Below are 24990 nucleotides of genomic sequence, written 5' to 3'. Positions count from 1 at the left end.
AAAAAAACAAACAAACAAAAAAAAAAAACAAAAAAAACAACCTTTTCTAGTGGATCCAGGAGGAAGCTCTAAATATTATTCCTTAGTATGTTGAGGATGAGGCCTGAGCAGCTTACCTAAGGACAATGACTCAAAGCGAAACTGGGAACTGAGTACTCGGAGATATTCTGATGTGTTAAGTTTGACAGGATCTGTTCTTGTCCATAAATCTATTTTTGGTGACAAGTAGTTTCCGTATTTCTGAGCTATTCTTGTCATACTACCCTTGTGTCAGTTAACCATGGTTGTGTTGTTGATGGCTGTCTACAGATGCACCTCATCAAGTTTTACCCTGGCAGATTACTTTGAATTTAATTCAGTTCAGCAAATTTGAGTTTTCACAGAGGAGCAGACACTGATTTATACACTGGATATGCAAAGATGAGTATAGCACAGTCTGATAGAGTAAACAGTAAGAAAATAAATAGAACATAATCTAATAAGCATAGTTACAAAGGGCAGAGTTGGCACCAAGGAGGAATTACTAACTGCAGGAGAGGAGGAGGAAGTCAAAAAGAGAACAAAGATAGAAGAGAGCCAAGTCCTTGTCTTTCCTGTTAGGAAGTTGATGAATACATTTTAAATTGGACAGTCTAGCATGCTATATAAGCAATGTGGAAGTGAACAGCAAAATAAAGTTGAAAGAGGTTGTATCTGGGAAATAGGTATCTGAGGAGGGAAAAAATAGGTCTATTATTTTTCACCACGAACCTAATAGTACTCTGACTCTTGACAACTACATGCAAGTCCTTATATAGTGAAAGTTGCTCAATCATGTCCAACTCTTTGCAACCCCATGGACTGTAATCTGCCAGGCTCCTCTGTCCATGGAATTCTCCAGGCAAGAATACTGGAGTGGGTTGCCATTTCCTTCTCCAAAAATCCTAATATAACGTTTACCATATTCTGATGTTAGATTATTTACTTTCCTTGTCCCTCTGCTAGATTATTTGGTTTAAGAAAGCATCAGCAGTTTATCTTCTTCAGTGCTTATTGGCTCCTAACGTACCATTGACATAATTGAATTGAGGGTTTAGCCATGTTGTTTGTTAGCTCACATTTTGGAGTCTTTGTGGCATGAAAATTCAAACATTCTAATGAGAAGGTATAGAGGTGTCTGCTGCTAAGCATTATTTTATGTCTTTTTTTTTTTTTTTAAATATAGTTTATCTAGTGATCCTAAATCTGACCCTATGCTTTTTGGTGGAATACTCTGTATTTAGGAGCACATTCTAGATTACTATTAATAAGAATTTTTGTTTCTGGAACACTAGGAGCCAGTTTCTCAATTGGATAACTGTTGCTATTGCAAAGATTTATTTCTTTATATCCCACAAGAACTCCTTTTATTTGATTCCAAGAGGACTGGTATTCAGTGCATTTGACACTCTGCCATATTAGGAGATTAGTCATTTTAATATTTTAATCCCATGGTGACCAAACAATCAGACTAATAGCCGTTGACTGCTCTTGAGCGAGCATTTGGTCTTCCCTCCTGGCTGCCTCTTAAAGCAAGAGAAAGTCCAAGCTATTCTAGGCAGATGGTAGGGTAGATTTTCTGTTAAAACACGGCCCCACTCCCTGACACTCACCCCATTTAAAGCAATAGATACTTCACCAGCCTCACCACAGTCTTTCACGAGTTAAGTTGGTAAACCCAAACTTCCTCTTTCAGCCTTATTTTTAATGTCACTTTCCTCCTTATAAAGATGTTTTAAAAACTATTTCCAAGATAGCTCTTGCTAAATTATCCTCAGGTTGATTAGACCTGCTTTTTTATTTATAGAAATAGTGTATTTTTAGGGGCTAAAAAGTAATCTAGATAACTCCCCAAACCATTTGACTGTACTCAGTGTGGTAGAGGTGGATAAAGAGTTTAAAGAACACCACTTAGATTACAAAACTGTGTTAAGACAGTATTAAACTATCTAAAAGTAAGAAGTCAGTAATTTGTAATACCATTCATTTAAAAAACAAACTTTGATTTTTAAATTTAAATTTTAAAACATTCATGAATCAACTCTATTTCAATTAAAAAAAAAAAAAACAAAACACTTCAATGAAAGAAACAAAACAACCCTCTAGTATCAGGATGACTAACTGATTTTCCTAAAAATCCAAATATTAAGGACATTTAATTTGAAAAAAACAAAAAGAAACAAATGATTCAATTTCCTGAGTAGTTGAATTTCCTGCAAAGCTCTGGGCATCTCTCTTGTGTCCAGCACTGTGCTGGCTTTATTTTGCTGGCTTCTGCCCCATACGTACATAGTTCAAGAGTCACCCAGAAATTCGAGTGGGGAGCAGACTCAGAAGGCATGGCTCCCACTCAGTGCTTACTTCTGTCTGAGATTCCTCACTTTTCAAATGTTATGGTCACCCTAATATCTGTCCTCTGATTCTTCAATGAGTGAGATGACATGTTCTTATATAAGTCTTGATTCTTTGCGTGGCACTAACTGGGAACTATTTTGAGGTAAAGAGCTGTAAAAAATGGAAAACACATCTACTTTCCTGTTTCTCCTACTCTCCTGTCTTTCCTGACTCTCCTCTAATATCTGATTGCTTCTAGTTACTCTCCAGTGCCTTCCACTAATTACTTTTTGCATTTTGTCCAGAATTTATAACCATTACCTGTGAACTACTCTACCATTTCAAGAAGCAGAACTCCTCTTGTTTTATTTTATTTAAAACATTTATTTTAATGGATATTAAAAAGTCACAGGGAGAGGTGACCTTTAAGAGGTGGAAGAATAGGTTTTGCTCCTAAGGGTGCCCTTGTTAAACTTCCCCGGCCCTTATGCCTTTAAAGTAGTACTGCGTTGTGCCAGTGTAGTGTAGTGCCAGTCGCTCAGTCGTGTCTGACTCTTTGCGACCCCATGGACTGCAGCCCGCCAGTCTCCTCTGTCCATGGGAGTCTCCAAGCAAGAATACTGGAGTGGGTTGCCATGCCCCTCTCCAAAAGATGTTAGTGCTCAACAAATTCATCTAACAAATTCACTAAGTTAAAGTTGCTCAGTCGTGTCCAACTCTTTGCGACCCCATGGACTGTTCAGTCCATGGAATTCTCCAGGCCAGAGTACTGGAATGGGTAGCTGTTCCCTTCTCCAGGGGATCTTCCCAACTCAGAAATCAAACTGGGGTCTCCTGCATTGAAGGCGGATTATTTACCTTCTGAGCCACCAGGGAAGCCCTAAAGTGACTATAAACATAGGCTCTGAAGTCAGATGGCAGTGCTAATGTGTTTCTCTGTAAGTAAGATTCAGAATATTTGTATTAAGGTTAATATTGAAATGAAGACATAAAGTATCTGTATTCTTAAAGAGAGCTCATAGGTGGATTCCTAAGAATGTGTCCCCAGATTGGCATATCCCAGTTGTGAAAGGCAGAGGAACCAGAGATCAAATTGCCAACATCCGTTGGATCATAGAAAAAGCAAGAGAGTTCCAGAAAAGCATCTTCTTTATTGACTAAGCCAAAACCTTTGACTGTGTGGATCACAACAAACTGTGGAAAATTTTCAAAGAGATGGGAATAACAGACCATCTTACCTGCCTCCTGAGAATCTGTACGCAGGTCAAGAAGCAACAGTTAGAACCCAACATGGAACAACGGACTGCTTCTAAATTGGGAAAGAAGTATGTTGAGACTGTATATGGTCACCCTGCTTATTTAATTTATATGCAGAGTGCATCATGTGAAATGCTGGGCTAGATGAAACACAAACTGGAATCAGGATTGCCAGGAGAAATATCAATAATCTCAGATACACAGATGACACCACCCTTATGGTAGAAAGTGAAGAAGATCTAAAGAGCTTCTTGATGAAAGTGAAAAAGGAGAGTGAAAGGAAAGTGAAAAAGCTGGCTTAAAACTCAGCATTCAAAAAACAAAGATCATGGCATCTTATCCCATCATGTCATGGCAAATAGATGGGGAAATGATGGAAACAGTGACAGACTTTATTTTCTTGGCCTCCAGAATCACTGCAGATGATGCCTGCAGCCATGAAATTAAAAGATGCTTGCTCCTTGGAAGAAAAGCTATGACCAACCTAGACAGCATGTTAAAAAGCAGAGACATAACTTTGCCGACAAAGGTCCATCTAGTCAAAGCTATAGTTTTTCCAGTAGTCATGTATGGATGTGAGAGTTGAACTATAAATAAAACTGAGTGCCAAAGAATTGAAGCTTTTGAACTGTGGTGTTGGAGAAGACTATTGGGAGTCCCCTGGACAGCAAGGAGATCAAACCAGTCCATCCTAAAGGAGATCAGTCCTGGATGTTCATTGGAAGAACTGATGCTAAAGCTGAAACTCCAATACTTTGGCCACCTGATGCGAAGAGCTGACTCATTGGAAAAGACCCTGATGCTGGGAAGGATTGAAGGCGGGAGGAGAGGGGGATGACAGAGGATGAGATAGTTGGATGGCATCACCAACTCAATGGACATGAGTTTGAGCAAGCTCCGAGAGTTGGTGATGGACAGGGAAGCCTGGTGTGCTGTGGTCCATGGGGTCACAAAGAGTTGGATATGCCTGAGTGACTGAACTGAATTGAGTTGTGAAACACTGCTCATCATCTTCTACACGTAAATCAGAGTCTTCGGATTTCGTTCTTCTCCAGTTTAAAAATCTTTCTCTGAGAAGCATTCTCATAAATTGCTAGTAGGAATATAAATTGGTATAATCTTTATGAAGATAATGTAGCAAAATCTTTCAAAATTAACCTTTGACTTAGCAGTTTCACTTCTGTAATTTTATCGTATAGATATACACCTGTGAATGGGCATTTGCACAATGCTGTAACAAAAAAATGAGAAACTGTCCATCCGTAGGGTGGTTGTTATTGTTCAGTCACTAATTGTGTCAGACTCTTTGCAGCCCAATAGACTGCAGCATGCCAGGCTTTGCTGTCCTTCACTATCTCCTGGAGTTTGCTCAAATTCATGTCCATTGAGTTGGTGAAACTAACCATCTCATCCTCTGCCACTCTCTTCCCCTTTTGCTTTCAATCTTTGCCAGCATCAGGGTCTTTTCCAATGCATTGGATCTTCACATCAAGTGGTAGAGAATAAGAGGAATTTACGGCTTACCATGTATGAAGAGATTACAATCAACGTAGAAAATATTTTTAGCAGAATGATTGTGAAAATATGATCTATAAGAATTTATGGGATACAACTTAATCTGTATTAATCTGTATTTTAGAGGAAAATTTACAGCCTGAAAAACTTCTGTCAGAGACTTCCCTGGTGGCACAGTGGATATAAATCTGCCTGCCAATGCAGGGGACACAGGTTCAATCCCTGGTCTGAGAGGGTTCCAGGTGCCACGGAGCAGCTAGGCCTGTGCACCACAACTACTGAGGCTGCGCTTTAGAGCCCTTGAGCCCCGACCACAGAGCCTGCGTGCTTTAACTGCTGAAGGCTGTGCACCTAGAAACTGCGCTCTGCAACAAGAAGAGCCGCCTGAGAAGCCTGCACACTGCTCTCCACAACTAGAGAAAGCCGGCGCAAAACACTGAAGGCTCAGCACAGCCAAAAATAATAATACAAAGAAAAGCAAAAAGAACACTTCTATTAAAAAAGAAGACAGTTAAAAATCAGTGATCTAAATGTCTATTTTAAGAAGTTAGAAAAAAAGAAGCAAATGTAATCCTAAGATAGTAGAAGACAAGGAATAATAAGGGAGAACTTACTGAAATAGAAAACATACAATAGAAAGAAAAATGACATAAAAATTTTTATTTTTTGAAAACATTAACGTGATCAGCTTCTGGCAAGACTGATCAAGAAAAAAAGATCAGTGTTGTCGATAGCAGGAATGAAAAGGGGAACATTACCTCAGATTCTGTAGTCATTAAAAAGGAAAATTAAAGGATATTAAGTGCAGTTATTCCAGAGCATCCAAAAGAGGAAATACTTCCTAGCTTCTTTTATGAGGCCAGCATAACTTGGATTCCAAAACCTGAACCAAAGATATTATAAGAAAGGAATATTTAAAGGCACATCTCTTACATGATTATGGATATAAGAGTAACCCAGCAAAATATTTTAAATTCATCATATTATGTACTGAGAGCATATATTTCAGGAATGAAAGTTTGGCTCAACATTCAAAATAAGCTTGGATTTTTAAATAAAATCACTTACTAAATATAAATACCTATTTATGGTAGAAACTCTTTGTAGATTTTTAGAATAGAAAGGACTTTCCTCATTCTGATAAAGGATATCTACAAAATTCTTCAGAAAACACCATATTAAAGGATGATATACTGAAATATTTCTTTCCAAGATCAGGAATAAGATAATGATGCTTTTTAAAAATAAAAAAGAAACTTTTTATTTTGTATTGGCTATAACTGATGAACAGTATTGTGATAGTTTCAGGTGGACAGCAAGGGGCTCCGCTGCACTTATACATGTATCCACTCTCCCCTAACTCCCCTCTCATCCAGGCTGCCACACAACAGTGAGCAGAGATCCCTGTGCTATACAGTAGGACCTTGTTGATTATCCACTTCAAGTATAGCAGTGTGTATGTGTCAGTCCCAAACTCTAAGAACAAAGCTTTTTATCACCACTTTTACAGTATTGTATAAGAGGACCTATAATATGCAATAATGAACCCACTGAATAGAAGATATTAACAGTACATTTATCTGATAAAGGGCATGTGTCTGTAATATAGAAATAAAATCTACAAATGGAAAAAATATCTAAAAGTAATCCCCTTAATTAATCACATTAACAGAAGTAGGAAATTATATAAGCATTCCAACAGATGGAAAAAATTGATAAAAGTGCAACTCTTATTCATGATAAAAAAGAAAACTTTTAGCAAATTGTGAATAGAAGGGGATTTCTTTAATCTGATTAATGTTACTTACCAAAGAAATGTACAGCAAGCATATTAAATGGTAAACTACTGAATATTTCCCCCTGAAAAATCAAAAATGAAAGGCAGGGTGCTCATTATCACCACTTCTATTCAACATTGTACTAGAGGTCTTAGCAACGTGATAAGAAAATCAGAAGTGTAAATATAGAGAAGGTAAAAACAAAATTGTCATCATTTGCATTAATTCATCTTCCTACCTGCAAATTAAGATTATAAAATAGTTTGATACAGACATTCAGTCCTTACATATAAATGACTGTTTCATGCAACCAAGTACCCAAAGGGACTTCTTAGGGGAGGAAAGGAGTTAGGAAAAACTACTTCACAAAACTGACTTTTGTTTTTAATTATCTCCCTCTTAAAAACTCACTTTAAGTGGAGATCCAGGCTTGAGATAGGGTGCTAGGCCTTTTGTAACTGACGAGCAAATATACAGGAGGGTGAGAAAATGTGAAGTTACTATTATCTGGTGAACACTGAGAACATTTTTCCACAGAAATGTGTTTGTCTAATGGTTCATTCTGCAGGATTTCATGTACAGTGTAGGGGAAGTAGTCTGCAAGCACTCTTAGGAGCTTGTGTATCTTCAGTAACTTCCCTCATAGAAATCTGCTTTCTTAGTTTAAACGGGGAAAGAAGAAAGAGACAATGGAATTCTTGGACTATTATTTCTAATTTGAGGGTTTCTTATAATTCAAAGATAGAAATTATCCTTTGAAGAGAAGGGAAAACAAACTTGTTTAAATATCCCACGGACTCTTCCTCTTTTGAAATTTTCTCTCTCTGTCTCTACTCCTCTGATTATATAAATTTAGATATTAAAAGAACTCTGTCAAGAATTCTTTTTTATAATACTTGTAACAGCTGTCCTTTTACATTTATATGGCTGGCTTGAAGCTGGCTTTTTTGTTGCCCCCATGGTATAAAAGATACACACACACACTAATATGTGTAAAGCTGGCTTGGGACCTGGTACTTTATTTACTGCTCTTTTTTCCAACATCCCAGGTTTTGTTGCTATTGTCATTCCTAGTGTTCACCCCATCCTTGTGAGTTTACCCTTGAAAAACCTCTCTAGTATTTTACTGGGGTTTTGGAAGGGCATGAAAGTGGACTTGAGTTGAGTCTACTTCCTCTTTTGAAAAGCCAAGAGGTTGGCAGCATCAGCACCTGTGAAAATAAGATGGAAAGTTGCTAAACATGGGAAGACTGGTTGAAATCTGTTTAAGGAGAACTGAGAACCCCAGGGAGAAGGCAATGGCACCCCACTCTAGTACTCTTGCCTGCAAAATCCCATGGACAGAGGAGCCTGGTAGGCTGCAGTCCATGGGGTCGCTAAGAGTTGGACACGACTGAGTAACTTCACTTTCACTTTTCACTTTCATGCATTGGAGAAGGAAATGGCAACCCACTCTAGTATTCTTGCCTGGAAAATCCCATGGACGGAGGCGCCTGGTAGGCTGCAGTCCATGGGGTCGCTAAGAGTTGGACACGACTGAGTAACTTCACTTTCACTTTTCACTTTCATGCATTGGAGAAGGAAATGGCACCCCACTCCAGTACTCTTGCCTGGAAAATCCCAGGGATGGGGGAGCCTGGTGGGCTGCCGTCTATGAGGTCGCACAGAGTCGGACACGACTGAAGCAACTTAGCAGCAGCAGCAGCAAAGAACCCCAGAACCCCCATCCTGCATGCCATTCCTGGGCTCTTGTTCTTTCCCTGCCCTGGCAAATACTGGAGGCCTGCTCTGGAACCCCAGGTGCAGCTGAGGCAGAGGTCCCGTAATGAGACGAGAATAGCAGGTTTAGGTGATGTGTGTGTGCTGAGTGTTGAGACTCCCAGCCCTCACCTCGCTCTGCTGCCAGAAAACTAGCAACAAGGCCTTTCCTCTCTCTTAGCAGGAAATTCGAGGATCTTTCTGTGAGTAAAGGGCGAATTCAAGAGGAAAGACCAGTTTAAATGGCCCAGTCAGAAAATCCTCAGGGTGACTTACAGTCAACAAACTCGACTCACAGGCAGAGAACTTTGAATCAGCTGTGTAGGCCCACATCTGTAAATGTGCATGAGCAACAGAGAATCCCCAGATAACTGGGAATCTGATCAGCCTCCACTGTTAAAGATGGAGACGAAAACGAACATAGGAGGGTCATGTGAGAAACAGACTGTACGGCTTCCAAAATCCTCATGGTACATGAGAGTTCATTAACCGTTTTCTCTACTTCTGTGAATGTTTTAAAATTCCCATGATAATTGTCATAGAAATGAGATTCTCATAGAGATGAAATATTGTAACAATAATAGCATTCTGTAAAAAAAAGGAACACTCAGATCTCTTAGAAACTAAAAGTATTAAAAAAAAAAGTAAAACTCAGTAAAAGTTTGAAATTTAAATAAGAAATCTCTCAGAAAGGACAAAAAGACAGATGGAAAAAAAATGAATTTCAACTCTGAATCCTATATCTAGTCAAATTATCAACCAGGTATGAGGATGGAAAAAAAGACATTGGCAGAAACGCAAGATTTCAAGTGCCTTTTCTCAGGAAACTACTGGAGGGGTGTACTCCATAAAAATGTGGAGTAAACAGAGAAGAAGTAAGACATGAGATACAGAAAGCACTAAATCCACTTTAGGAATATGAAGACTCACCAGGATGACAGTGAAGGGCCTTTGCAGGATGAAAACTACAGGCAACACATCCGGAACCTTGCTGAAATTTCCTCACGAAGGTGAAACTGAAAGAATGTCTAATGCACGTGAATCCCTTGGGAGGCGATCTAGACCCGAGTCCATGTGGCCCACTGCCTGATTTTTAAATAAAGTTGCATTTGAACACAACTACACTAATTTATTTATACCTTGTCTGTGACTGCCTGCACACTACACAAAGCAGAGTAGAATAGTTGTGACAAAGTTCTTAATAGCCTGCAAAGTCTAAATATTTTTTCTCTGGCCCTTTAAGGATAAGTTTGTCAACCTGATCTAGAGATTTGATTTTAGATTTGATTGGTCCATAGTTTATGGTTGAATTAGTTATGTCTACCTAGGAAACAATGCAAATTGCTCAGTCTAGGGAGAACAGAAATTGGAGATGAGAGGAAACATAGCCTTGATTTACCGCCTGGTTTACCTTTGAATGGGCTTCCCTGGTGGTTCAGAGGTTAAAGCGTCTGTCTGCAATGCAGGAGACCTGGGTTCGATCCCTGGGTCGGGAAGATCTCCTGGAGGAGGAAATGGCAACCCACTCCAATATTCTTGCCTGGAGAATCCCATGGACGGAGGAGCCTGGTGGGCTACAGTCCACGGGGTTGGAAAGAGTCGGACACGACTGAGTCAACTGAGCGACTTACCTTTGATATACTTACATGATTATAATAATGTAAATATCAAATATTGTGATAATTAAAATGACCATACGAGTGCATGGGAAGATGGAAAGGATGTGCCTGTGTGGTGGGTTAGGAAGAGAAAGGAGCTTAACCCTCATCTGTGATCGTCAGTGAGTGAATGTGTGAAGTCGCTCAGTCGTGTCCAACTCTTTGGGACCCCATGGACTGTAGCCTACCAGGCTCCTCTGTCCATGAGATTTTCCAGGCAATAGTCCTGGAGTGGATTGCCATTTCCTTCTCCAAGGGATCTTCCCAACCCAGGGATCAAACCCGGGTCTCCCGCATTGTAGACAGACGCTTTACCGTTTGAGCCACCAGTGGACAAAGTGTATCATCGTGATTTTGTTATTGCTTCTCACAGTCTTCCCCACTTTCATTTCACATCATTCTAGAGTTCTTTTCTGTTAGCCAGGCTTTTTTGTAGTCTCTTCTTCTTTCCCGGTAATTACTTGCTTCTTTATTTGCCGGTTTCCTTCTGTTTGGAAAATACATAGTAAGTGATTGAAGGGGAAAATGTGTAGTTCTCCACTGAAAATTAACCCTCCACCCCACCCTACCCCCATCCTGATTTTTAAAAAAAGGTTTACATTTACAAATATTCAGATGAAATTTTCAACTCTTCTGAAACCAGAAGGACACACCTGACTTGAATAGTTTTCTTAGCTGAAATTGTAGATGTTTTTCTTCAGTTTAACTTATGAGAAAAGATTATCTGATGCATTTTGAATTCAACTTCCCCTTTAGTGGTTTATTTTTGTCTTTTTCTGCCCATCTGTCTACTAATAACATGTGAAATAAAATACACCTGTATTGCTACTTCCCCATGGAATGACCCTTTTCTTTTTGTGTGTTAAAAGGTGATCTTAATACTTCTGTGTTCCCAGATTATACACAGGACTCAGCTGAAAAATTAAAAAAAAAAAAAAATCATAAGCCCTAAAACTAAAGAAGCAGCAGTGCTAAATACTAAGAGGGAAAAATCCATTCCTCTGGGGAAGGAGAAACAAAAGGCAGAGGAAGTGGGGCTGTGTTTTTCATACAAACAAACATTTTGCAGACTTTAAAAACCACACCTTTATACTTTTGATGAAGAAATCAAGAACACCTTCTTCTCAAAATTGGAAAACAAAAAAGGAAAGAAACACTTGTTCAAGGCCCCTGTTCTGTTCTCACTTGCAGTAGATATATGTCACTCATCATCCCAGTCCAGTTCCTGTTGAGTAAGGACAGTCACAGAATCCTTCAGAATCATGTTCCAACAACTACATTCAGTCATGAAACCAGTATCTCTGATATAATTAGCAAAAGGGCACCAATTAATACAGATTCTGTCTGGTTCATAGATATTCCCAACAAAGGAACATTGCTAAGATACATTATTTGGCCTAACGTTTGAGTATTCTAAATGTGTTCTAAGAAAGCTGCATTCTAAAACTTCACTTGTTCCAAAAAACATTCCTACTTAAACCTACAAACATGGAAAGACAGGTATTTCTCAATAATTTTTTGTAGATATAGGATACTCTAAAGCTAAGTTGTGGTTCTGAATGATTTTGACTTCTGAATTAAAGTAGTTTTTGCTTTTTTCTGACTCTTGATAGAATCTTTCCAGTTAAAGATGTACCCCTGGAGACTGATGACCTTTCTGACTGGCTCTATCAGCGTTTTATTGAAAAAGAGGACCTCTTATCGCATTTTTATGAAACAGGTACACAGAATCCTATTACACGTATTCCTGAAGTTACTGATGGTTTCAAAGATATATTTTAGGGGAGATAACCATTTTTCAATTCTTCAGGCACCCTAAAGGAATCAAAGTATTTCCATATTTTAGAATTTCAGCTTAGAACTTTTATAAAGACAAATAAATGCATGTGAAATTTATCCAGGCCCTTACTTCATCAGCCAGTGTGGGACAATCACATATGAGTAAAACATCGTACAAACAGATCAAGTTCAAGAGAATACACGTCTGTGGAAGACTGTAGACATACCTCTGTGATTATATGGTCTATTGTAAGAAATAGCAAATATCATTCATGTTTTGATCCTGCACTTGATTGTTTGACCATCACTATGCAGTCATTTTAGATTATTTTTAACTGCATTTTCATGTGCTTATTCTTTTCTTTATGTGAAGGGATAACATTTACATTTTAAGTCTTCATAGATATAACCTTATTACATTTTTCTCCTAGGGAGAAAAAGGTCTATTTACTCTAAGATCCCTTTTCTGTACTCAATATTCTGTACTTGCTATGACAGCTACAGTGAGATGAAAAACACAGAGTAGGGAAGGAGGAGAGAGGGAGGAAACCAGGAAGCTGGGGAAGCAGGGACTAACCAGCCTGGAGCCCCAGGCAGACCCCAGGTTTTCAAAGACAGCCGTGCTGCACACCTGTTTCCAGAGCAACAGGAGTAAGAAGATGAAGAGAAACATGTCCTGGGTCTGAGGATAGCCATGGGGTTTTAGATGAATAGAGGCCCAGTTTTCTTCCCATCTAGACTTTTTGGGGACAGAATTAAAGTAGATATTAAATCAGTCTATCAAAGGTTTAATACTCATAATGTTAGTTGCTCAGTCATGTCCAACTCTTTGCAACCCCATGGACTATATAGCCCCTGAGCTCTTCTGTCCATGGGATTCTCCAGGCAAGAATACCGGAATGGGTTGCCATTCCTCCTCCAGAGGATCTTCCTGACTCAGGCATCGAACTAGGGTCTCCTGCATTGCAGGCAGATTCTTTACCATCTGAGCTACCAGGGAAGCCCCCCAGTAGTCATAAGCAAAGGCTGTACTGTTAATTATCTTTAAGGCTTTTGTGTTTGTATTTAGGATTGTTTCACTTTATCCTCAATGAGACTCCTTCCTCATCTTAACTTTCCCACCCGGGGACTTTGGAGTCATGCATATTAATATGACAGGAGCAGGACGTTGTCTGTGCCATTAAAATGCCTAGTAAGGCTAGTTGAACAAGATGTCCCTCTCTGCTGTTTTGCATTCCTTGATCTCCAGGATTTTCTTTCAGGATAAGACAGATGGATGTACTGGGGAGGCCAAAAAGCTTGTTCAGGCTTTTCTATAAGATGTAATGTAAACCCGAACAAACCTTTTTGGCAAACCCAACATAAGAAGGCATCAGGTGATTAAAAGGCCAGCAAGGTCCCTCTTCTTATTCATCTCAATCTCTTTATAATATTTGGCCTAAATAGTAGCAACAATAATAGAAACTCTTTTTAAGAAAGCTATTTGCATAACAGACCTTGAAACTTTAAAGTGTTCTCTGTAAATTGTTTGTGAGAAGCAAATCCTCTCTTGAATCAGCTTACCCTAGGGGATTATCCTCAAGAACAAAGACTATTTGGAATGCTGAAGAGTGTTTTCAAGATGACCTTAGGAAATATTGTTCCAAAGTGGTCTAGCTTTCCTTTCCGGAAAAGAATTTAAAGACATCAGTTTACTTTATTTCTCCTTTTTATTTTTTTTATTATTGACATATGCCTTTTGAAAAAAGGAATAAACCATGTTGCCTTTTGAAAATAGTATCAGCAATTTATGGGCTTCCATGGTGGCTCAGTGGTAAAGAACCCACCTGCCAAGACAGAAGACACAGGTTCAATCCCTGGGTCAGGCAGATCCCCTGGAGAAGGAAACCAACTTCAGTATTCTTGCCTGGGAAATCCAATGGACAGAGGAGCGTGGTGGGCTACAGTCCTTGGAGTCGCAAAAAAGTTGGGCATGACTTAGGGACTAAACAGCAACATTGGTAATTTACAACCCCTTTTGTGGCAAAAACATTTAATTTGTAAATAGAAGAATTAGTATAAATTACGCTATTTTGAAAAAGAAAATATTTTTTGGCCACAAAGTTTGGCTTGTAGGATCTTAGTTCCCTGACCAGGAGTTGAACCCATGCCTTTGGCAGCGGGCGCAGAGTCCTAACCACTTGTCCATCAAGGAATTCTCTGGAAATTATTTAATTGATTTAATCCTGTGTCCTGGCCATTGTAGAAATCTGTAGGGATACAGTGGAAAACAAGGCAGCCATAGTGCCTGCTCTCCTGCCGTTTGTGTTCCTGCAGGAGACAGAAAGTAAACCAGTCTGTAGAAAAGAGAAAGGTAGATTGGAATAAATACAGACTGTGGAAAGTGCCAAGAAGGAAATAAACATGAAGAGACCAGTGACTGGTGGGGAAGGGGAGACAAGACAGTGGTGTTTTTCTGATATTAGAAAAATGCCCTGAGCCTGCCTTTCACGGAGGTGGAGGGAGGAGTATTCTAGGCAGAGAAAAAGGCAAAGGCTCAGAGTTGGGAAAGGGCTCAGTGGTTTGAAAACTGTATCTCAAATGATATCTCTCTTTAAGAGCAAGAAGAAATCAGAGATGCTTTTAAAAAAAAAAAATGCAGGGCTTCCCTGGTGGTCTAGTGGTTAAAAATCCGCCTGTCAGTGCAGGGGACGTGGATTTGATCCCTGGTCCAGGAAGATCCCACGTGCAGTGGAGCAACTAAACCCGTGTGCAACAACTATTGAGCCAACACTCTAGAGCCTGAGAGCCGCAACTACCGAATCCTGTAGGCCTAGAGCCTGTGCTCTGCAACAGGAGAAGCCACCGCAGTGAGTAGCCCACACGTGGCAATGCAGAGTAGTCTCGGCTGACTGCAGCTAGAGAAAGCCCACAAGCAGCGATGAAGACCCAGCACCAAAGAACACACAAAAGCAAAAACAAGCAACAACAGCAAAAAAAACTCTAGCTAAACTAATGTTCAACTTTTACTCTAGGACACCTCCCACCACAAGAAAACAAATTAATATTTCTGTTTTGTCTTTTAGGGGCTTTTCCACCTCCCAAGGGCCATAAGGAAGCTGTTTCCAGGGAGATGACCCTCAGCAATATGTGGATATTTCTCATACAGTCTTTTGCATTTTTGTCAGGCTATATGTGGTACAACATCTTTCAGTACTTTTACCATTGCCTGTTTTAGGAATTGACTTGGACTTGTCATGGTCACCATAGGAGTTTGGACTTTCCTAAGCGTGCATTATTTTACATGTGCAAATCAGAATATTAAAAAAACAAGCAAAGGAGATTGAATGGATGGATTAATATTTATCCCCCTTTGGGATATTTTTAAACTCTACTAAAATGAGGATCAATAATATAATGACCTGCTAATATGTTTTAATGACTTTTCATGTTTTAAAACAATACACTCTACCACCCACTTATGCAAACATCACATTTGGAGAAGAAGAAATCATCAAATCATCCTAGAAGACTATCTGAGAGAAATTCTGTTGCCACCAGATGTATGTGATAATCTTGCCCAGGCTCAGAAAACTGTGCGCGTCTGTTCCTCTTAGCTAGTCCTCTCTGCTAGGCAGCGCCGGGGCATGCCCTCACCTCTGTCAGCTCTGGCTGTGTTCCCAGTAGCCTTGAGGTGAGCTGGTCGGCACCTTCGAAGAGCTGCTTCCCTTTTGTTTGCAGAGACTCTGTTGTTTGCAGGGGTCCTCAACAGCTCCATGAGGTTCGGTGTCAAGCATGCCCCCGGGGGCAAAGCAGTGTCCAGTGACACATTCCGGTACTAGAAGGTGTTCTTCCAAAAGACCAGCTCAGTCCAATGCCATGTTTACATGCATTCATGCTGCCCCTTGTATGGGGAGGGGGGTTCACTTGATTTATCTTTTTGTATAGAAGGCATATCATAGATTGATAATTGTCTTTTACAAAATGCACTTTTATCAGATGCATCTACAGCAGAGGATTAGCACTATAGGTTGGAAACAGACATGAACATGATCAGCAAGTGAAATTCTTGAGAGGCTGCCTGTCTGTCTGCATGTTGATCTGTGCGCTGACGGTCTCCAGCGCTGTCTGCACTGGGCATCACACCGAGGCTTCTGTCCCGCTCAGAGCCTTTGTTTTGTTTTGTTCTGTTTCCTTTCCATTTTGCATTTTAGCATCAAATGCATATGGGGATGGTTGAAATAAATTAAGGCATTTAACTGATCAAGTTAAGGTGAAATAGACTCATTTAATATAAGGAATATAAGAACTAGAGCCAGGCGCTGGCTTCCAATGGTGACACATTCTCACACGACACCCCCAGAACCCGCGTTTGTTCCTTTAGCATTTCAAGGAGCTGCCCATTTCAGAGTGGCGTAACCAGGAGAGACCAGCAAAGAGGCTTCCCAGTTTCTTCCAATTGATCTTGGAGGGGATAGAGTCAAGTTCATATTTCTAGAAAACTTTTTTTTTTTTTTTACAATGTATCACTATATTTATGTGATTTACCTCATAGGAGAACCAAACACTCCTCAGAAACTGCTGGCACGGTGTCAACTGGCCACCTGCACTCCCAGTGTTGAGAGAGAGGTTGTGTCTTGGTTTGGAACTATAGGACTGTTTAGACCCTAGTGAGTCAGTGTACTTATTGGTGATGAGCATTGTTGATTCCCCTGTTGTCACTAATTGTACAAATGACAATTTTGAGAAGTAGGCCAGAACCTAAAAGTAAAGGTTTATTGTTTTCTATTTTAAAATAAACCAAAAAAAACAAAAACTGAAAAGATGTGAATTTTCTCCCAGTTATGTGGGAAAGGCAAAGCAACCAAATAAAAGCCCCCAGCAGCTCCATCTTTAGGGTTAGTTCAGTACAGAGGTCAAAGAATGATTCATTACCTGAAATACCTCATTGAATAGAAGACAACTACTGGTGAAATGCAGAAGACAGTGTTAATATGTTTGGTTTGGTGTAGTGGGTGTTATAAGATGCAGTTTTTTTTGAAATCAGCATTTTGTTCTATGTGTTTTACAGTGACAGTAATTAGGTAAAGCCAATCTCAATTAAAGGTATGAAGGATGATAGGAAGCTGGATAGAAACTTAAAGATGCTTCTGTTTGAGGCCCAGCAAACACTACTAGACAAGATGAATTGAAATTGTTCCCTTGAGAGATTAGTCAGCCAGCTGGGGGATAAGTAGGTCACTGTGGAGTCTGGCATGCATAGTCCTAGCCAATAGACCTTTTTCGTCATTACTAAGCAAACCACAGATAGAGTGGCCAGTTCTCCCATCCAAAAGAAAAAAAAGAAATGCACATATCAGTGTGATTTAGGGCCACTTTTGCCATCACTGTTCTCCAAAGGAACATAGTATTGTGTAATGTACATGTCAAGCAGACTGTTCTGTAAGATGCTTTTGTTTTCAAGTGCAGTCATTTCAGCAGTCTCTAGAGTGAAAAATACCAACAGATGTGTGAGTTAATTTTTGAAAATAGATCTGTGAGTTGTAAATAGATGTGTATTTGGTCTGCCCTATCCCTCTTTGATTCCTTATCAACATGTTCTCTCTCTCCTGTTGGCAAAACATGTTTGAGAGCATTGATAGTGCTTTCCTTATCAGTAACTGGAGTTCTCCTGCTTGCACTAGGGAAGGTAAAGAGAGAATCCGTGTTTTCGTATGGCAACCAGGGAAGCAGCAATATGCCACTGTACAGAACCAAATTAAAAGTCCTAATCTGTATTTTCTTTGCAAAGTGAGATCAAAGGATGTTTAGAGAGTATACATTTTTGTCAAGGGAAGAGAAAATAAAACTGTGCCAGTTTCTATGCTCGCAGCTTGTAGAATCGCAGCACTTCCTGGTCTCAGCTGATCTGCCTGGATTCACACAGCAGAGAGGGCTGAGATCTCCCTGCTGGATTTTGGTCTCCATGAGTCACAGTGATGGAGCATTGCTTCGCCACGGGCAGGCGCAGTGACTCCAGAGATGACCACCCCAGCAGTTCACACTTAACTTCAGAAACTGTCATTGGTGTTAAAAGATACAAATAGCACGGAGAAACCTATATGCCAGTGGAAGGTAAAGAAAAATTACACAACAGAAAATGATGTTTTGGGTGAGCAAACGAGTTGAGAATCTAAATAGTAGATTTTTTTTTTTTTAAGCTAGCTATGAGTTCAAATCTGTCATTCAGTAGTCCTTCATATTACAACCAACCCTTAATTTTTCCACGGGGAAAGACCTAGGGATTACCGGAGTTAATCCAGTAATAAGTCATAGTAAACCAAAAATCTAATTGTATTTAGGAGTTTGAGTCCTTATTCTCATCAAACTGTTTTACTTCTAGGGATAAGTATTAATTAAAAAAAAAAGATTTCTCTTGCCTATCTATTTATGACTGTTCATGAGTAGTGAAAAGATTTGGAAAGACAGCTTCAGGAAGAGGAAACACAGAAGCCTGAATAATCCATGGGCTAGGAAAGGAATCCATGAATAATCAAGAGCTGGTGGTATTGTCATTTTTTTTCAAGACTTTTTGTGAAAATGAAATGTTAAATCACCGAATGTAAACCTCAGAACATCAATGTAGTATTAATAGCATTTGGATCGGTGTTGCAATGCCTCTTCATTCTTTGTTCACGCCACTCACGTCTTGTGGATTTGTCTTGGTAATGTTTCTGACAATCATTTCCCTACAGACTGTTCTAAACTACTGGGACCTGGTTATAATTGTAGAAAGTTAATCATGGATAGTCTTATTGGATTCTTTTTGTATTTAAGAAAATTTTATTTACATTGCTAAATAGGAAGTTATTTTCTTCATTACACTATAGGACTTCGCTCCAGAGTTACCATTATGAGTACATCAGCTCTAGTCTACAAAGGATGGATAAAAATGGGTAGCCTTATTTTCTTGCAGTGTAGTGCTGTGAATTTTACATCTGTTAACATGAAAGGCGAAGTCAGAGCCACCCTGGGCAGCAAGTACACTGGTTTATTTTCTGAGACAGTAGAGACTAATACGTTTGGGACCAAAACCACCGAAATTGGACATTTTGGGGTCACAAAGGGGCCAGGTGTTCTCTGGAGCAGTCACTGGTTGGTGCTTTATTGCAGTCATTTCACATTGATACCCAACAGTTAGGAACTGGACCCTGGGAATAAGCTGAGGGTGCTGTACTGTTGGGGGAAGGTGACTGTAGCCATGCAGAAGATAAGGGTTTTTCTGCAAAATTTCCATTTGAGGATTTTTACATTTAATATTTTTTTAAAACAGTTAAAAGAGCAAAAAAATATATAAGTGTAATCTAGTTGCAAGATATGCACACATATGTTGAATGGCTTTATTTTTGTTGTGTAAAACTGTTGAACACATGACTGTAATGCACAAATTCTTTATGTGTAAGGGGTCTGTGCATTTTACAGTAACTCATTTCATGATTGGATAATGAAACAGTTATACATTGAATCGCTATTGTTGTGTTACGTGCTTTCCTTTTCTTTACAGTTATTACAGAGTTGTATTTATTTTATACAGGTGGATTTTCATTTTCCTGATGCCATAATGTTTACTTCAGCTTGTTGACCTGTCTTTCTTTGTCTATCTGCATGTTGTAATGTATGATAAGAATGAATGTAAAGGCTGTGGCAACTGTCATTAAATTTTGTAAAGGGCTGGTCACTCGTGGATCTATCTGGTTTATGAATGCATTTGGGATTATTTTAGTAACCAGAATCACCTTTTCAGAAATTTAGATGTGAACACCAAAAGAAACATTTTTCCCAACAAAAATTAATTGCTGGTTCTATTTTTTTTAATCTAGAAAAAATAAAGTTGATTTTTTTCAAGTAAAGTGCTTTTAATTCTTAGTAGTGGGAATGGGGTGTTTGTATTTTACTGGAGAGATTTAGGCATTAACATCTGTGGGCGTGTATTATGGCAGTTGGATGCTGAGGGCAAACTGAAAAACCAAAAGAAAAAAACACTGTGCTTCCTTCTTTGGTTTTAAACTATTCCCCCCACTCCTTCCCCACTTTCCCCATCCGGTGGTGTACTGGTAAATGTTGAATAGTCTGCTCTCCTAGAAAAAAAATTCTGTATACAAGTATACATGTTTGTTAAAATTTTGCTGATAGCAAAGACATATAACACAGCTAACAAATAATAATAAAATATACTTTATTGTCAAGTCCATATAGCCAGTTCGTTCTCCCAGGATGCTTTAATTGATTTTTGCTGAACTCTTGTAGCCAATCTTTGGTTGCAGTTCGGCCATGATTTGAAAAATGGAATTAAGTCATAATTACTTATTTCTTAAATATTGTCATTCAATCTGATAAGTGATCTGATAATGTGTTTCTTCAGTTCAGTTCAGTTGCTCAGTCATGTCCGACTCTTTGCGACCCCATGCAGAAAAAATTGTTTCTTACCCTTGTGCAAATTATTGTCACTAAAGTGAACCACATTTGGCTTCATTACTCTTTGTAAGCTTATGTAACTTAATTTTAATAACAACTGTTTAGCAACTGCTGGCAAAATTTTAAAATTTAACAATCAGCTGTAGTGAGCCAGTAGGAGCTGTCTCTAGCACACCACTGTCCTGTACTTTTTTAAAATTTAACTGTTAGTGTTGAGTAAACTCACTGCTCAACACTAAGGGTCCTATTACTGACCCTAGCAGGGGCTTAATGGGTGGAAAGCATTAATATCAGTCCTACAGAGCATGCTTTTGTTTATTTTTTTAAGTTTTTTTTTAATGTGGGTCATTTAAAAAATCTTTATCAAATTTGTCGCAATATTGTTCTCTTTTATATTTTTTGGCTACAAGCCATGTGGGCTCTCCTAGCTCCCTGACCAGGGATCAAACCCTCACACCCTACATTGGAAAGTGAAGTTTTAACCACTGGACAGCCAGGGGAGTCCCCAGAGCGGGCTTTTGATTTGAAGAATTTGACAACAGCAAGTCTTTCCACAAGTGCATGGGAAGCTTGCATTTTTCTAAAGTTGGTCCTTTGCTTTCATTTCCCAAAACTAGGTAAATTGATAATAGGCATCTCTAAGATTCTGTTTTGAGCACTGAAAACACTCTTTGTTTAGATATTTGGAGACTGTTTGATCCCACTGAAAACTTTTGGGCTTCCCTGGTGGCTCAGATGGTAAAGCATCTGTCTGCAATGCAGGAGACCCGGGTTCGATCCCTGGGTTGGGAAGATCCCCTGGAGAAGGAAATGGCAGCCCACTCCAGTATTCTTGCCTGGAAAATCCCATGGGCGGCGGAGCCTGGTAGGCTACTGTCCATGGGGTCACAAAGAGTCAGACACGACTGAGCGAAGGGAAGATCACAGTCTGCCAAACAAGTTAAACAGTTCAAGTTCGGTCTACCTCCTCTTCCCTGTCTGGACGTAGGATGCTGCTCTGGTGAGGCTGTTGTTGTTTCCCCCAGGGTGGTTTCTGTGGAAGATGAACAGACTGAGGACAGAGCCCTGAAAGCAAGTGTGAAGAACTCTGAGATCTGTTGCGGACCAGCCCTATTCTTCATGAGTTGGGAACAAAAGAAAAGCCATTGTTTTTAATTTCCACTTAATATGAAAATGTTTGTTTTTAGAAAATGTTTCTTCCTGCTGAAAAAGATAATGTATTTTTAAAAGGAAAAAATTTCCTCTTTTGGCTATAAGAAAGTCAGCTGTATGAGCATGTGTGACCATATCATAACATGCTGATATGATATAAGTCAATAAATTTTTACCTCTCAGGACTTGGATAACCTTGTTCTTCACTCTTAGAGGCTTGGGAAACAAACTGAGTATCAGTTACCCAGATCATATTGAAACACACATGAATGGACTGTGGGAGGAGGGCTGGCTAACCACTGGAAATAAAACAGTCTCCTTTCCTAGTCAGCAAAATGCTCTTTATTAGCTGAGTAAACCCATTTTACAAAGGAAGAAACTGGAACTGTTTGGGTTTGTTTTTGTTTTTGTTTTTTTTTGCTGGAAAGCATGAGCATATTACAAAGCTCCCTCCTGATTTTCCCCCCGGAAAATTTCTGTTGCCTCTCCTTGGAAAACTTTCTGCTTTTTGGGTGTGCAATTCATTCTAGAGGTGATGGTAAAGTTCTCACTGTTGAAGAGGGAGCTCTGGGCCATCCTTGTGATGATAGCTGTCTCAGTGATGTCGCTGAGAAATCACATGGCTAGGACACCTCCCCTAAAATATCAATTCTGCATCTTCATCCTTTGTTTCATTTTTGACACCAAACTGCCTGAAAAGGTCTTTATCTTCAGTTCTTACCAGTTAACACCGAACACTATCAGGGTCAGCTGATGGATAGTTAAAGGAAAAGAAAATAGATACCTATAAGTTGGGGGAGTTGGGAGGGGATTGGAAGAGGTTGAAATACAAGGAAGAGGAACCCAGGAGTGTCAAAAGACAAAGAAAGTGCCAAAGTCTGCTGTCTACAAACAGGTACACACACCCCTGATCAATGAGGACCCCAAAGAGTATTCAGACACGGTCTTAAGAAATCAACTTCATGTGAACTGTCCTCAGGCTGCCATTCCTGCGGGCTCAGGTCTAAAGGATCGCAGTGTGTAGTGTTAGTCACTCTGTGGCCCACCAGGCTCCCCCGTCCGTGGAATTCTAAAGGCAAGAATACTGGAGTGGGTTGCCATTTCCTTCTCCAGGGGATCTTCCCAGTCCACGGATCAAACCCAGGTATCCTGCACTGCAGGTAGATTCTTTACCGTCTGAGCCACCAGAGTAGTTTAGAGGAGCCCAGCTGCCGTTTTAGATACTCTGCCCTCTTGGCAGAAAAAAGATATGCCTCTCAGCCATTAGGCATCTCCAGGATACCAAAACAAAGGGACAATTCAAAATATTGGTGACAAGGAGCCTCTTAATCAAGGCATCTAGGGTCCACAATAGGGCTTTTTCTCTTTCCCTGATATGTACACATCTTAGTAAGGACAAAGAATGGCATTGGAAATGAGACATCTGGGCCTACATTGGATCTGTTGAACTCTGATAGATCTGGTGTGGAGCAGGGAGAGCAATGGCAACTTGGAGCACCCCAAAAAGCAGCAACCAAGACTTCTTTTGGCTTAGACCCAGGACTGGCACAATGTCACTTGGACCACAGTGACTCACAGGGCAGTATGGGAGGGCCTACTAAAGGGTATGGATACCAGAAGGCATGGCTCATTTGGGAGCCATCTTTGAAGACCAGCTATCACAGTGAAACAATTCCTCAGCCATTTGAATAATTTAAGAATGCTACATGGGTCTAGAAGAACTCTCTCCCTTCTAAAAGTTTGGCCATAATTTCAATAATTGGAAATTTTTTGAGTCTGAATACTTTAAGAGGATTAGATCTGTTGATCCTTCACTCATTCATACAAATCACATTAATCAAAGGGACACCAATCTAAAACAATGGAGGTTTTGTTTGGGAGTAATCTTCATATTACTTTTGGCGCTGATTGATGCATAACTCATTGGCCCTTACAATTTCAGAGCTCCTGGAACTTTAGAAATCACCTTGTTTTGAGATGGCACATTTCATTCTGGGACAATTTTGGGCCATTGCTGGTTGCATTAAATGACTGCTTAATTGAATTGTGGGGACTAGAACCAGGCCTTTTGATTTCCGTTCAAATGTTTTCCTCAAAACAGCAGATTGCCCTCTGCTGGATTTCTGTTTTTAGTAAATGAGAGTTAAATCTAAATGATTAGGTATGCTTGTTAAAGGGGTTGATGGACCTAAAGCCTTCTATAATTTCATTTTCCCCAATTTTAAACTAAACATAAGAGCTCCCAAACCCTAGAAGATTACTTTTTAAGATAAGATATGGTCCCCTCAGCTGTTACAGAAATACAATTAACCACTAAAAAAGTTGGAAACCCATTTTTTTATCTTTTTGGATATGGATATGAAATGTATTTTGTTTTTATTTTTGCCATAGAGACTGCAACATAAAGAGACATTTGTTTCCGACTGAAGGGGATAGAGATTTCAGTCTCATGATGGTTCCTTTCATTTCTGAATTCCAGGTATGAAACTAGAAGCAGGTGAAAATTCTTTACTAGCTGTAGTACCTAAATGTCCCTTCATCATGGTGGCCTCTGAGTTCCAGGGCTTGTTCAAGTAAGAGCCCCAGACAAGCAGTGGAACCAAGGACTCGTCAAATGAGTTTGATCAGCACCCCCTTTGACAAGGTTCTTACTCACTCAACCTCATGCTTGTGTTTTAAATGGGAAACTTTCAAAGAGGTCTCTTCAGTGTTAAGTGAGATCATGTATGTGAAGCACATTGTATGAATGCTCAGTAAGGGAGGCTGCTTTATCCCACCCCAAGTAGGTTTAGCAGATGATGTAAATTATTCTTACACCTGGCTGTGCCTAAGGTCCAAATAGCTGGTTTGGTGCATAGGAATTTTATCACTATGGCATATGCTATAGTGCCCACTATCTCATTTTCCAGAGTCCCAGGGACTCTGAAATGCAGTTAGCATAGCCAAGCTCCTAACCTCACCTAGTCAGACTCTATCTAATTATCTAAGGCTCCAGACAGCATCAAGAAAAGGCTTTGTAGGCAGAGAGCCAATTAGAAAGGTGAGGAGGCTAGGGCATAAAGAGGAAATAGGACCTGCTAGACAGAAGACATTACATAGTCCTAATAGGGACCTATTTTTGCTTCTGAGACATGATGTCACTTGTGGTGAAGACCTTGAACTCATTATCAAAAGTGAGGGAAATAAAACTTCTAGTAGTTGGAAGCTACCCACCAGCCCACGGTTCTCTATGTATAATTCATATGATCCTAAATATAAAAGCGTGCTTGGACAGCATCCTAAAGATTTAGGAAGCTGCACTAATTCTG

General features: G+C 39.7%; 1 protein-coding gene across 9 annotated transcripts in view; it reads left to right on the top strand.

The window, feature by feature from the left end:
- The window catches only part of LPGAT1 (lysophosphatidylglycerol acyltransferase 1), a 157215-nt gene extending 135348 nt beyond the window's left edge, over positions 1-21867 (top strand). For 6 of the 9 annotated variants that reach the window (XM_025285425.3, XM_025285430.3, XM_044942681.2 and 3 more), the window contains 2 exons: positions 11905-12038; positions 15163-21867. In XM_025285425.3, coding sequence (XP_025141210.3) covers positions 11905-12038; positions 15163-15314 — 286 coding nt within the window. In that variant the 3' untranslated portion in view covers positions 15315-21867. Of the gene's footprint in view, positions 1-11904; positions 12039-15162 lie in introns of those variants that run through there. The other 3 variants (XM_025285426.3, XM_044942684.2, XM_025285427.3) reach the window with 2 other exon arrangements.
- Positions 21868-24990: the final 3123 nt, after the last annotated feature.

The sequence above is a fragment of the Bubalus bubalis genome, chromosome 5, assembly GCF_019923935.1.
Source record: "Bubalus bubalis isolate 160015118507 breed Murrah chromosome 5, NDDB_SH_1, whole genome shotgun sequence".
NCBI classification, from domain to species: domain Eukaryota; kingdom Metazoa; phylum Chordata; class Mammalia; order Artiodactyla; family Bovidae; genus Bubalus; species Bubalus bubalis.
This window is presented reverse-complemented; position numbering and strand designations above follow the sequence as displayed.